The sequence below is a fragment of the Cyprinus carpio genome, chromosome B16 (assembly GCF_018340385.1).
Source record: "Cyprinus carpio isolate SPL01 chromosome B16, ASM1834038v1, whole genome shotgun sequence".
Classification (NCBI taxonomy): domain Eukaryota; kingdom Metazoa; phylum Chordata; class Actinopteri; order Cypriniformes; family Cyprinidae; genus Cyprinus; species Cyprinus carpio.
This window is the reverse complement of record NC_056612.1, coordinates 28,688,343-28,701,922: the sequence shown is the minus strand read 5'-3', so window position 1 is coordinate 28,701,922 and position 13,580 is coordinate 28,688,343. Positions and strand designations below refer to the sequence as shown.

The following is a 13,580-nucleotide window of genomic DNA, read 5'->3' as shown; positions in this document are numbered from 1 at the left end:
TTTGTCATAAAAGAGAAATGTATAATTGTGACCCATACAATGTATTGTTGTCTATTTCTACAAATATACCTGTGCTACTTATGACTGCTTTTGTTCTCCAGAGACACATATAATTACAGCACTGAATATAGCATAAAATGACTTTAATTATATTTTCTCGCAAATCCTACTCCAATAATCGATTTTATTTACAACCTTTAAGTTTTTTTTACGATCCTTGTTGATATTGGACACGTTATGTTTTACTATTAAAATAAAACATTTGAAACACTTTATTTGTGAGTTCTCAAGTTTTTGCATCACAATGTTTTAAAAAATACTATTATACTTTACCACATTTAAAATACCATGGTATTTAAACTGAATCAGTATGGTATTTCTGTAAATGTACATCCATGCATTTGGCAACACACTTACCCAAATGGACTTCAGTTGCATTTCAAGATATAAAAAAGTAAATAAAATGAATGTACATTTATTATTTCTGAAAGAGAAAATAAAGCATATGATTCGAATACCAGGTATAGTGTTACTGTGTTATGGTTCAAGAAAGACAAAATGCTTAATATGATCAGGAAATACAATAATAAATGATTTCACAGAGGACTGAAGAAACACAGGAAAAAGTCAAGGATCACGTGTTATGAAAAAACTACCCTTTTATTAAAATATATTTCTAAAATCATTTCTGTGTCATCATGAAAAAAAAAAAACAGTGTCATAAAAAAACAGAATGTTCTCTATGTGTTTGTAATATCTATGCTTAGATAAACTCTGGCACTGTACAGATGCATAGGAACGAGTGTCAGAACTATTGCTTTGATTATACAGTGATTCATAAAGTGATATTTGGTGTTTCTCCACATCTCAAGCATTTAAAATGATAGGCCTCTTCTTTTACTGATCCCTAAAAATGATTCTGTCATCATTAACTCATCCGAGTGTGAATGAATGATAGCTATTTGAGGTGAACTGTTGGTCTGAAGCATTTGGTTGCTTTCTGATGGATGTTTTGAAGTGTCCTCATCCGTCTGGTCCACTCGTAAGCACACATCTTTGTGTATTAGTGCTGTGGATCCAGAGAGACGGAGAGCCTGAAGGCCAGAGGAACGTGATCCGTGAGTCCAGCCAGCTGCGTCACGTACGTCAACTCCTCCAGCTCCTGAAACACAGCAAACACTTCAGCTGCCTTCAGCGACTTCATCAAGGGGGCATCTTTTATGACACACACACACACACTCACGCATGCACGCGCACACACACACACACACGCACGCACGCACACACACACACACACACACCACACACACACACATCACACTCACTCTCACACACACACACACACACAAACACACACACACACACACACACACGCACACACACTCACTCACTCACACACACACACTTTACACACAACACACACACACTCACACACACAACACACGCACACACACACAACACACACACTCACACACCATACACACACTCACAATCACACTCACTCACTCACACACGCACACACTCACAATCACACACACTCACACGCAGCACACACACACTCTCACTCACACACACAAACACACACACACAAACACACACTCACACACACACACTCACACTCACACTCACACACACACAACAACACACACACACACCACAACAACGCTCACACACACTCACATTCACACGCTCACACACACACACACACACACACACTCACTCACACACCCGCACACACACACACCACACACACACACACACACACACTCACTCACCACACACACACACACACTCACACACTCGTGTGCACACCACACTCACACACACACACACACACACAGTGACACACAGTGACACACACACACACACACACACACTCACACACACACTGTCACACACTCGCACACACTCGCACACACATCACACACACTCACACACGCACACACACACACACAAGACACACACACTCACACACACACTCACACACACACACACACAGCACTCACACACAAATCTGGTCCAAATGTATTCAAAATATATGATAAATATATGTTGTTAACAGTGAAGCTCAATGAAATATTGTTAAGATTTTGAATTTGATTTGATTTTTTGATTTCATGTTCTTTTTTGTTGTTGTTTTTAAATGTATATGCATACATATTTTATTAATTGTATTTTAGTTTTAGTTATTTTACTACATATACATATACATATATATATACACTACTGGTCAAAAGTTTGTGATCAGAATGATTTTGAATATTTTTTACAGGAGTTTCTTCTACTCATCAAGGCTGCATTTATTTGATCAAAAACACAGTAAAAATTGTGAAATAATATTGCAATTTCAAACAATTGCAATTTTTTTCTCTGTGAATCTCTGTTAAACTGTAATTTATTTCTGTGATGCGCAGCTGTATTTTCAGCATCATTACTCCAGTCTTCAGTGTCACATGATCTTCAGAAATCATTCTAATATGATTTATTATCAGTGTTGAAACTGTTGCTGCTTCATATTTTTTTGGATTCTTTGATGAATAAAAAGTTAAAAAGAAGAGCATTTATTTAAAATAGAAATCTTTTCTAACAATATACACTACTGTTTAAATGTTTGGAGTCAGTACATTTTCCTTCTTTCTTTTTTTGAAAGAAATTAAAACTTTTATTCAGCAAGGATGTGTTTAATTAAGAAGTGATAGCAAAGATTTATATTATTAGAAAATAATCCTTATGATCTAATAATGCAGCCTTGATGAGCAGAAGAGACTTCTTTAAAAAACATTACAAATCTTACTGATCCCAAACTTTTGACCCGTTTATATATATATATCTAAAAAACTGAAAACAACTAGTTAAGCAAACTCAAAAATCTCCTTAAACTTTTAAGTTTTCTCAGCTTTTTTTTTATAGTGTATACATATATATATCCAGATGTTTTTTTTGTCATTTGGGCTCTTCTGTGGCAAGTGTACACCAAGTCAATATTAAAGCACAGAAAGGAAGCGCACAGTTTTGCCGTGACTGGAGACAGCGCTCTCTCGATACAGCAGGTAATCGATCCGGCGGCCCGTCCAGGGCTCATCGGGCTCAGGATAGACCAGAGGAACACCTTCGACCGCCACCGGAGGAGAAATATAGTCCTTACGCAGTTCTTCAGTCTCCAGAGTCCTGCAGAGACGGTCAAACATCCATTAGATCACAAAACACCAAAACCATATGAAAATATGTAACAAATCTGTCACCGCTGCAGGCTGTCTGGTGTCCTCATGTTCTCATCGTACAGCGTTGGCTGCTCCAACAGGGTTCCTACAAACACAACCAACACAAGCTTTGTTGTTTAACTCTTTATGTTTGGAATTTTACAAAAAAATATATATATTAATTGTAATTTCACTTTAATAAGTTATGTAAACAATTTGCAATTAAATACAATAAATAGTGAAAAAAATCACTAAATACCCAAACATTTTTTTAATATTGAAACAGTTTTTTAAATAAATAAATAAATAGAACAGATTAAAAAATTGAAAAAAAAAACAAGAAAAAAAAAACAGCAGTATCATTTTATATCATCGAAATACTATCAATAAAAAAAAAACAATAATATCCTCTTAATAACACCAAACCACAGTATAATTTTAAGTATCATCGAAATACTACTGTTTTTATTAATATTTTGAATCAGTTACATTTACATTTTCTGTTATTTTAATTTTGGTTAAAACTTTGTTGTGCGTTTTTGTCATTTGTAGTATTTTTTTTTTTATTAAATATGTCTTTATTAATATTATTATTATACATGTCTTTTTATTGTTTTTATTATTTTTTATTTCAGTTTTAGTTATTTTAGTATATCGACTTAAACTAAATTAAAACAAGAAATGTTGCCTTTTCTCTGAAATAAAACCTAGCTGAAATAAAATATAACACTGCATTCAATCAATATAGATTAACTATAAATTAATTTTATTTCAAGTAATAAATAGGTTGCTTTTAATTGTTTTAATTTTAGTTTCAGCTTTAGTTTACTATAACACTGTCTGCATTCAACCTATATTGTCAAACTAATAATAAATAAAACTTCAACAGCATAACAGTCATATCTGACCAAATATAAATAAATAAATAAATAAATAAACACCATAAGTTTTATCCAGCCATGTAACTGAGGAACACAAACTGAAACTTTCCACTCAATAACATAGATTTTCTTTCCACAAACTGTGCATGAATGTGAATGAACAGTAATTGAGGGTGTTACCGATGACCCAGGGCTTCTCTCGGCCGGCTCCGGCTCTGCAGGGGTCCGTGTACTCCTCAAACACACTGTGGCTTTGCTCCAGCCTGTCGTCTGAAAACACACAACACCTGAACATCCTCCGCACATGAGGCCTGATGTTCCCTCAACAACGTCTGCATAAACACTGCTCTGTGACTAAGACGTGCAGCGTGTGTGTGTGTGTGTGTGTGTGTGTGTGTGTCTGTGTGTGTCTGTGTGTGTGTGTGTGGAGTTATTCAGTACGCACCTGGAGAGCAGTTGTCAAAGTTGAAGTCTCCACAGAGCACATCAAACATCACCATCTCATCTTCTCGTCTGGTCACTGCCTGGAACTCACTGATCCATTTGGTCAACATGTTCAGCTGCTCGAAGCGAATCGCTCCGTCCCCTGAGCAGCAAACACATGCATGCATGCATGCATAAATAAATAAATGCAATTATATTATTTGCGCAATTGTAATTTGTATGATTCAAACTAAAAATGATCACAAAACAATAAAACTCAAGTATTCGAAAATCAATTCTTCTTGACCACTGAGATTCTAGACTATTTAATTGCATTGGATTGGATTTCATTACACACTGCATTATCCAAAAATCTATATTCTGTTAATTATTCTTTCATCCTCATGTTGTTCCAAACCTGTATTTGAGATCTGAGACCTTTGCCACAAGTGATTTTATTTTATTTAACGCTAAGTCGTAATATAAAGTCATATGGATTATTGCTGTGATGCTTTTATGGCACTTTAATGGTGTTTTGTCCTTTTTGTAGCAGACATGGTCACTATGAGCTGTTGTTGTACGACAGGTTTGTGAGCTGATGATAAAATAATTATTAATTAAATAATATTTAATTAATAATTACATAAAATAAAATAAAATAAAATATAATTCAAATATTTTTATAAAATTAAATAAAATTAAAATATTTTAAATAATTAAAAAATAGGAGAAAAATAAATAAATATGTAATATGTAAAAATTAAATATGTAATATGTTTACCTCCACGCCTGACATTGCAGAACCTCAAACATGAAAATTAGAAATGAGTTTTTCCCATCTAATATTTATATATATATATTTTTTTCGGCTTAATTTCAATTAACAAAACATTTTAAAAGTTTTAATTCATGATAAAAACCCTGTACTGGATAAATAACAGGTTTAGAATGACATGAAGGTGAATACACAAACACAATTTTAACTCTACAATTAAACTATTTCTGTAGATGCATCACAACACTTGCCTTCAGGAGCGTGCAGGTGAGTGCAGTTAATATACCCGACCATTTTCTTATCACCTTTTTGCAACCCAATTTCCACCGTGAGAAAAGAAATTATTTTAAATATTTTTACTTTGTTAGTTTCCGAACCTTTATTAAAAAAAAAGTTCTAGATCAAAAGTGACAGGGGTAGTTCATCCAAAAGTGAAAAATCGGTCATCATCTGCTCACCCTCAAGTTGTTCCAAACCTATTAGACTTGTACACAAGAAGATATTTTAAAGAACGCTGATATTAAAACAATTTGATGGTAGCTGTTGATGTTGTGCTCATGTGTGATACGCTGCAAAAGACGCGTGCAACGGTCATGCACGTCCATCTAGCGTGTTTACATAGAAAAACAATGGAAAAGTAGCACATTGCAATTGAAAACCGCATTCTGTGTGAACGGCCCTTTATTTGACAGTGTCTTAAAAACGTGGCAGTCATTTGCGGGATGCTGCAAATCGGTCATACCAGAGAATGTCTAATATGGCGAGAAGTTTCACTCTCACTACACTTCCGGCTTCTGAACTGGTTGCAGTTCCACTCTGATTCCATATGAGGGCGCTCACAGGACGAGTGCAGAATGAATGGAGGTCAATGGCGGTATGCCCCTCAAAATCCACTTTTCTCAGGATATATATTTTTTGTCTAGTAATTTGAATGCTGTATTCGAAAGGAGATGCAAAGAAATTACACATTGCTGGGAGTCACTTATTTGCTTTAAAAAGTCTTTTAAAATGTCAATGACGTCATACGTTATAGCAGAATGCTAGCGTGTTATGGGCAACAACAACTCAACCTGTAAGAAATCGAAAGGACATAAGTACTCGTTCATTCAACTTTCGACATATAACCCATGTTGAACCTGGGAAACCTACAATCAGATCTGAGATTTCTCAACGGCAATCGGGTGTGAAAGGGACAAATTTAGCCGTCTAGCCCCATAGACTCCCATTCATTTTGCACTCATGACTATCGCCCCCCAGTGGAACTCTGGTGGAACTGCAACCAAAATTCGGTACAATAGGACTTAATAGAGAGTGGGAAGGCTCTCCGTAGAAGGGCTCTGGTCATACGCATCCGTCTAGCATGCTTACGTAGAAAAATAACGCATGGAATAACGCATTCTTTGTGAACGGCCCCTTAATGATGACGATTTTAATTTTTGATGAACTATCCCTTTAAATCGGATGTCGTACCTTTACAGTGAGAAGTCCTTTGGCAGCCAGAGCGTCTTCCCCTCGTCCGTTGGGAAAGCAGCGATACTCAGCCTCCATCACGGGATAGCGACTAGCCAGGAACAAACCGCTGTTAAAAAACTTAAAAGACGAGCACGTTCCAGCCGGCTGGCAGGCATAGACGCCGACGTCGTAGAGCACGTGTCCGTAGAGCGGACCGAGAGCTCGCATGAGCCTCGTAGCAGCTCTCTTATCGAAAACCTCCTGGAGACACACGATGTCTACGGAGGACGGGAACAGAGCGGACACTTCCATCAGGACGTCAGCGTCTTGTGGGAGCGTCCGAGGCGGATCCTTGTGCTGGTTGGAGTTCTGATTGCTGTTGGGTTTGGGAAGGCCGTCGGTTTCGCGAACATCGTCCATCTGGTTGGACGCGGAAACGTCTATGGATCCGTACGAGGATGGCGGCGGTTGCGGGATCAAACTGCTGGATGGCGTAACAGTGCCGCAGCTGCTGGGAGAATCTACGAAAATACGGATGTGAGGGCGGGTGACGCCTTGGACGATGCTTTTACCGATGTACGCCGCGCGTTTTTGCGTGTGCCCGAGGTTGTTGAAGCGCGCGATGCCGTCGGGAAGCAGACACAGGTTTCCCGTCAAAAACCCAAAACTGACTTTCCCCGTCTCTTCCCACCTAGCATTGCGATCCTCCATGGGAATGATCTGCTCCTGATGGTGGTACGCGAACGGCCGGCGGACGGCCTGCAGCGGCGCCCACAGCACGAACCCCAGGAGGGCGAACGGCGTGGAGATTATGAACAGGATGAAGAAGAGGACGGAGCTGAAGACGACCTGGAGCGGGTGGAGGTAGCACTCCATCTCGCGCCGCCACATGCGCTCCAGACTGGTGGAGATGCAGACGGCGAGGAGACGGTCCAGGAACCAGAAACAAGGGAAGATCAGACCCCATCCCACGGCATGGAGGCCTTCCAGGAAGAAATTGGGGAAAGGAGACGCTCTTAAAGACATGCCTCAGCGCCGCACGCCAGCGAAAGACGCCTTCGCATCTCAGATCCTCCTCACAACCGCTGGAACTCTGAAAATGACAAACACGGGGGGAAAACTTGTTAGTAAAGCCGTAAGGCAGGGCTGCGCGATTAATCCAAGTGTATCTCATCAGTGAAGCACGGTTCTGTGATTAGTAGTAAATCTCCATCCGAAGGCCAGATGGCGCTCTCGGTCAGAAACTCTAAATACGCCCCGCAGAAGAAAGTTAATGCACGTCTTACCAGGAATGCATCAAAAATTAAGTTTTGATATATTTACGGTAGGAAATTTACAAAATATCTTCATGGAACATGATCTTTACTTAAAATCCTAATGATTTTTGGCATAAAAGAGAAAAATATAATTTTGACCCATACAATGTATTGTTGTCTATTGCTACAAATATACCTGTGCTACTGATGACTGCTTCTGTGCTGCAGGGACACAAATATGGTTTATCCAAGTTCTTCTTATTATAATTTTCATTATAATAAAGTATTTTTATAATGCAATGCTAAGTGAGTTTAGAATAAAAACATGTTATTAAATGTGGTATTTTGTGGGACAAGTGGTTCATAAATGCTTCACATGTTCGGAAAGATGTTTGATGCATGTTGTGTTTTCAAATGCATGTTATAAACGACTCAAACTCGATGGTTTCAGATGGCGCAGCATTTACTACACAGAGCCGTAGTTTATTGACAAGCTACACAAACTGCTTTCATACTCGCAGAACAATTTCATCGATTTCATAATCACGCGATTAAATCGGTCTGCAATTATGAATGTGGTTTTGCGTAGCTTCTCAGTGAACTACGGCTTAAAATTTGTTAAATGTTTAAGTGAAATAAAACACTTAAATTCAGCTAGTTGCCAAGTAAACATTTCACATTTTTGTTTAGTTACTAAAATAAGAAGAGAGAAAAAAAAAATTAAAATCGGAACAAAGAATTTTACTAAAATTTAAAATTTTACTAAAACTAAATATAAAATAAAAATTGTCAAAAAAAAAGTATATAGACATTTTAAAAATAATAATATAAATTAGCTGTGTTTGCGATGTTAGGAAAGTGAAAAGCTATAAATTTACCTGAAAATAAATACATAAATACAATTCATTACTTAAAACAAAATATTTAAAAACATTAACTTGTTGCAGAGTAAACATTTCTCATTTTCTTTTAGTTTAACGTGAATTACTAAAATAAGTAAAAAATAATTAAATAAATTAAAAATGTATTTATATAAATTAAAGTTAAAATAAAAATAATAAAAAAATAAATAGACATTTTTTTAAACGAATACATTAATTTAAAAAAACAGCTATTGGTGTTAGTTAAGTAAAAGACTATATATTTACTTAATCAGCTAGTCAGTGAGTTATTATCGTTAACTAATCTTAAAACCGTAAAAACATTTTTGTTTCTTAAAATAAAATAAACATTAACTAAAATATAAAATGAGATATAAAAAGCTAGCTAGTTGTCAAGTGGATTTCTCAATATTCTTTAGTATAACTTGATGTGTTGAAATAACTAAAACTGAAATAAAATTATTAATGTACAGACAAATAAAAGACACGAATAAAAGTGCAAAAACATAAAAAAATACAAACTGATTTATATTATTTATAAACTCTGTAATGGTAAATGAAACTTAAACAATAGTCTGAACAACTGCAAACGAAAGTAACGAAAGCTGTGAAAAAGAAGCTCTTAATACATCCCCCTTTAAACACTAAAGTGACAATAATAATGTGAAAAACAATCTATATCTACCTCTACATGCAACTAGTCAGTTGGTGACAGTGAGCTGGTGGACTATCCCTGTTCCTTTCATTTCATTTCAATGCAATTGTTCAGTGAATGGCTTTGACAAACACAGTGACGTCGCTGCCGGCTGAACAGGAGAAACATGTTTTCTTAACCTTTGCTTTGGTTGGAATTTTATTTCCATGCATCCACTGATGTCCATAAAGTCAGTTTCACTTCTCAACTGGTGGTGTTCATGTTCACATTCAACAAAACTCACCACAGAGACACTAAATACAGAACCGGACAGCTACTGCCGTCAAGTTTATTGCACTATATATTCTTGATATGAAATAAAACTTCTACCTATTTTCTAAATGAACATTATTGATCTTATTGTAAAGGATTCATCCATGCATGTGTTTTATTTATTTTTTTAAGTTCTAGCCTTCTAATCTTTAATCAGTACGTCTGAAATGACGAATTACAAAATGTTGGTCATAAATTTTACATTTAAATTTATGCATTTAGCAGATGCTTTTATGCAAACGACTAGCACTGTATTAAAGGCATACATTTTCTCAATACATACACTCCCTAGGAATCAAATCCATGATCCTTATGGCAATCTAAATGAATGTGCAGTATATATTTGTGTCCCTGCAGCACAAAAGCAGTCATAAGTAGCACAGGTATATTTGCAGCAATAGCCAACAATACATTGTATGGATCACAATTATACATTTCTCTTTTATGCCAAAAATCATTAGGATATTAATTAAAGATCATGTTCCATGAAGATATTATTTGTAAAATTTCCTACCGTAAATATATCAAAACTTAATTTTTTGATTAGTAATATGCATTGCTAAGAACTTCATTTGAACAACTTTAAAGATGATTTTCTCAATATTTAGATTTTTTTGCACCCTCAGATTCCAGATTTTCAAATAGTTGTATCTCAGACAAATATTGTCCTCCTAACAAACCACACAAAAACACAAATATTAAAAAAAACAAATCTATATAACAAAAAAAGAACTTAAACAAAAAAACAAACATACAATACAAATTCATAAAACAAAAAAAGAATAAACACAAAAATACAAAAAATATATCAAAATACATAAAAAAACTCATATAATTTAAAAATTTATAAATAAATTTTTAATCAAAATATATTTGAAAAAAAATACATAAAATATATTTCACAATGTATTTGTAAGAAAATACATTTCAAATCTTATAGTAGCCTATTTAGTCTAAATGTAGGTGGAAAAGCCCACAATCAATACTAGATTTATAATGACTCCGGACTCTTTTATTTTTTAATAAATGCATTCACACGTGTTATAGAAAACAAATAAAGGTTTTCTTTAAACGTGAAAGTATTTCCGCTGTTTTCAAAAATATGCAAAAAAAATTGCTCAAAAATGTATTGGTATACCATATATATATATATATATATATATATATATATATATATATATATATATATATATATAATATATATATATATATATATTCATGTGAATATATTTTTAATAAACATATTTTTAGCACAATTTTTTTAATACATTTTTATAAAAACATATTTAAATATATATTTGAAAATAATATATATATATAGGAGGTATTCACACACACACACACATATATATATATATATATATATATATTTTTACGACACTTGTAAAAACCCATCCTGACCCAAAACATACATCTTCAATACACACACTCACACACACACACACACACACACACAAAGGTATATTCTGTAACAACAAGAAAAATCAAGCCTCTTCTTGCCCCAAAACTGGTTTCTTCAATAGCTAGACTTTCCCCTTTCTGTCTGTGTCTAATGTCACACTCCCCTGGGTTCCTGAACTCACACACAACAGCCCTGCCCAGAACTACAGGATATTATGACGTTATCTAGCAGAGAGCAATCAGAGGATCTCGGTGCATTTCCTCAGCAGCCCTGCTTCATCCCTGATCCTCAGGTCCAGATGCACTAGACTCTAGTATGCTGTTCTGGAGAGATTAGAGGTTTACAGCTCCGCTTCATCTGCTGTAGTTTAACTGCATACTGGATTAATATCGAGAGCATTTACGACACTTATTCGACCTAATGCAATAATCGATACACCAACGCGTTTTAGCGCACGCGGATCGATAGTGAAATCAAGACGCACTCCACACGTGTGCTGGCAACGTCTACGGCCATCTGCGCCAAATTATCATTATTATTGATTTTCGCCTGTCACAGTTTTTGTATTGAAAGACAAAACCTGTCTGTGTCTGTGTGTCTGTCACTCACCTGAGCGGGTTTTGTCGTGAACGCGTGCTGATGTTGTGCCTCATCACAGTCCGTTCGTTCACCGGACAGCTTTCTGATTCACCGGACAGCTTTCTGATTCACCGAACGCGGTTTACCTTTCCTTCCTCCTCCCCCTCCCCTCCCTCCGGCTTGACTCGACCGCACGACCATAATAAAAAATCATGCCATCCGCCCGCCCGAACACATCCCTGCGCGTGCACGTGCGCGCCTCTGCAGAAAATAAACTGACTTCACTTCCTGGAGATTTGGGGCCCCAGAGGCCCCTGTGCTGTGAAGCCGGATAAAACGAGCTACTCTTTGGCTAATCATTACAAATTCTCTTAATATTTTGTCTACCATTTAAAAAAAAGAAGCTTTTTGACATTTTTTTAATGATATTTTTTATTATATAATAATCATAAACAATACATAAATGTTCATTGCATCTTAGCAATATACCTACAAAAATGCAGTTAATATTTATGTATATTCAATAAACAACTTGCATTAATTAATTAATAAATAAATACATACATATACAACCAAGAATTAACATACACTCATTCTCAGTATTATTTTTACAGTTGTAATGAAAGGAGTCAACAAATATCTGTTAGTCTATAAAGTTTATACGATTTAAAGTTTATAACATTCATAAAGTTTTAGCTTTAAAAAAAGAGGGCTTATTTTAGCTGAAAGACCAGCAACTAAACTTAAAATCTAAAAACGCTTGAATATATAATATATAATATATATATATATATATATATATATATATATTATATATATATATATATATATATATATATATATATATATGATCATTAGTATTTATTTATTTAGGACTTACAAACTAAACAAAAATAATGAAAATCTTGAAGATATAATTCATTATATGTTTAAACCCTAAAGCTGCCATGGCATTATTATTATTATTATTATTATTATTATTACTATTACTATTATTAGTACTATTACTATTATAATTATTATTATAACTACTACTAACAGCAATTATTATGTAGTTGTTGTTGTTACTATTATTACCTTTTCTTTGTTTGTTTAATTATTGGACTAGCAATCAAACAAAAATTCAGAAAATCTTAAAATTCATGATATATTTAAGCCCCAAAAGCTGCCAAAACAATGTTGTTGTTTATGTTATTTATTTATTGCTAAAAAAACAGAAAACATAAATTAAATTTATAAAATATTATAATAAATTACAATAAATTATTTACAATGTTTCTAAAGTTATAAAGTTCTCAGATAAATATAAACATATATATATATACTATAAACTTGGTGGCCCATTTTGTCAGAAAACCCGTCTTAAAAATATTAATTACAGATATCATCATATTATAATTCATGATGTCTTATTTTTACTTACCTTACTTACTTATCTAACCAAACAAATGAGAAATAACTAACAATATGTCAGGATGATGGTTTCAGGTTTTTTCCATCCAGCTTTTGTAAAATGATTGATGCTGTGATCTCTGAAACATTTTAAGATAAAAAATTACACACTTTAGCAAAAAAAAAAAAAAAAAAAAAAAAAAAAAACAAGATTGCATCATTTTACTAATGCCGGAATGCAATGCTAAATATATAGTTTATATAATATTTATTTATAATGTGTTAATATTTAAATATTTTATTTTAAAGTTTTTGCTAAAGTTTTAAAAATTTTGTTGTTTATTTTTTTGTCCATTTTTACTCCTTTTTTAA

At 34.4% G+C, this 13,580-nt stretch overlaps 1 protein-coding gene across 2 annotated transcripts; it reads right to left on the bottom strand.

Moving 5' to 3' along the window:
• Positions 1 to 40: 40 nt before the first annotated feature.
• smpd5 (sphingomyelin phosphodiesterase 5) lies at positions 41 to 11,976 on the bottom strand. Of its 2 annotated transcripts, none has more exons than XM_042741802.1 (8): positions 11,847 to 11,976; positions 6,751 to 7,824; positions 5,531 to 5,607; positions 4,527 to 4,667; positions 4,262 to 4,351; positions 3,243 to 3,306; positions 3,009 to 3,168; positions 41 to 1,162 (listed from the first exon to the last, which is right to left on the bottom strand). In XM_042741802.1, the coding sequence occupies exons 2-8, from the start codon at positions 7,755 to 7,757 to the stop codon at positions 1,064 to 1,066; spliced, it is 1,638 nt and encodes a 545-aa protein (XP_042597736.1). In that variant the 5' UTR covers positions 7,758 to 7,824; positions 11,847 to 11,976; the 3' UTR covers positions 41 to 1,063. The 2 variants fall into 2 exon arrangements, with proteins under 2 accessions (XP_042597736.1, XP_042597735.1); XM_042741801.1 differs by lacking the exon at positions 11,847 to 11,976 and adding an exon at positions 9,554 to 9,721.
• Positions 11,977 to 13,580: the final 1,604 nt, after the last annotated feature.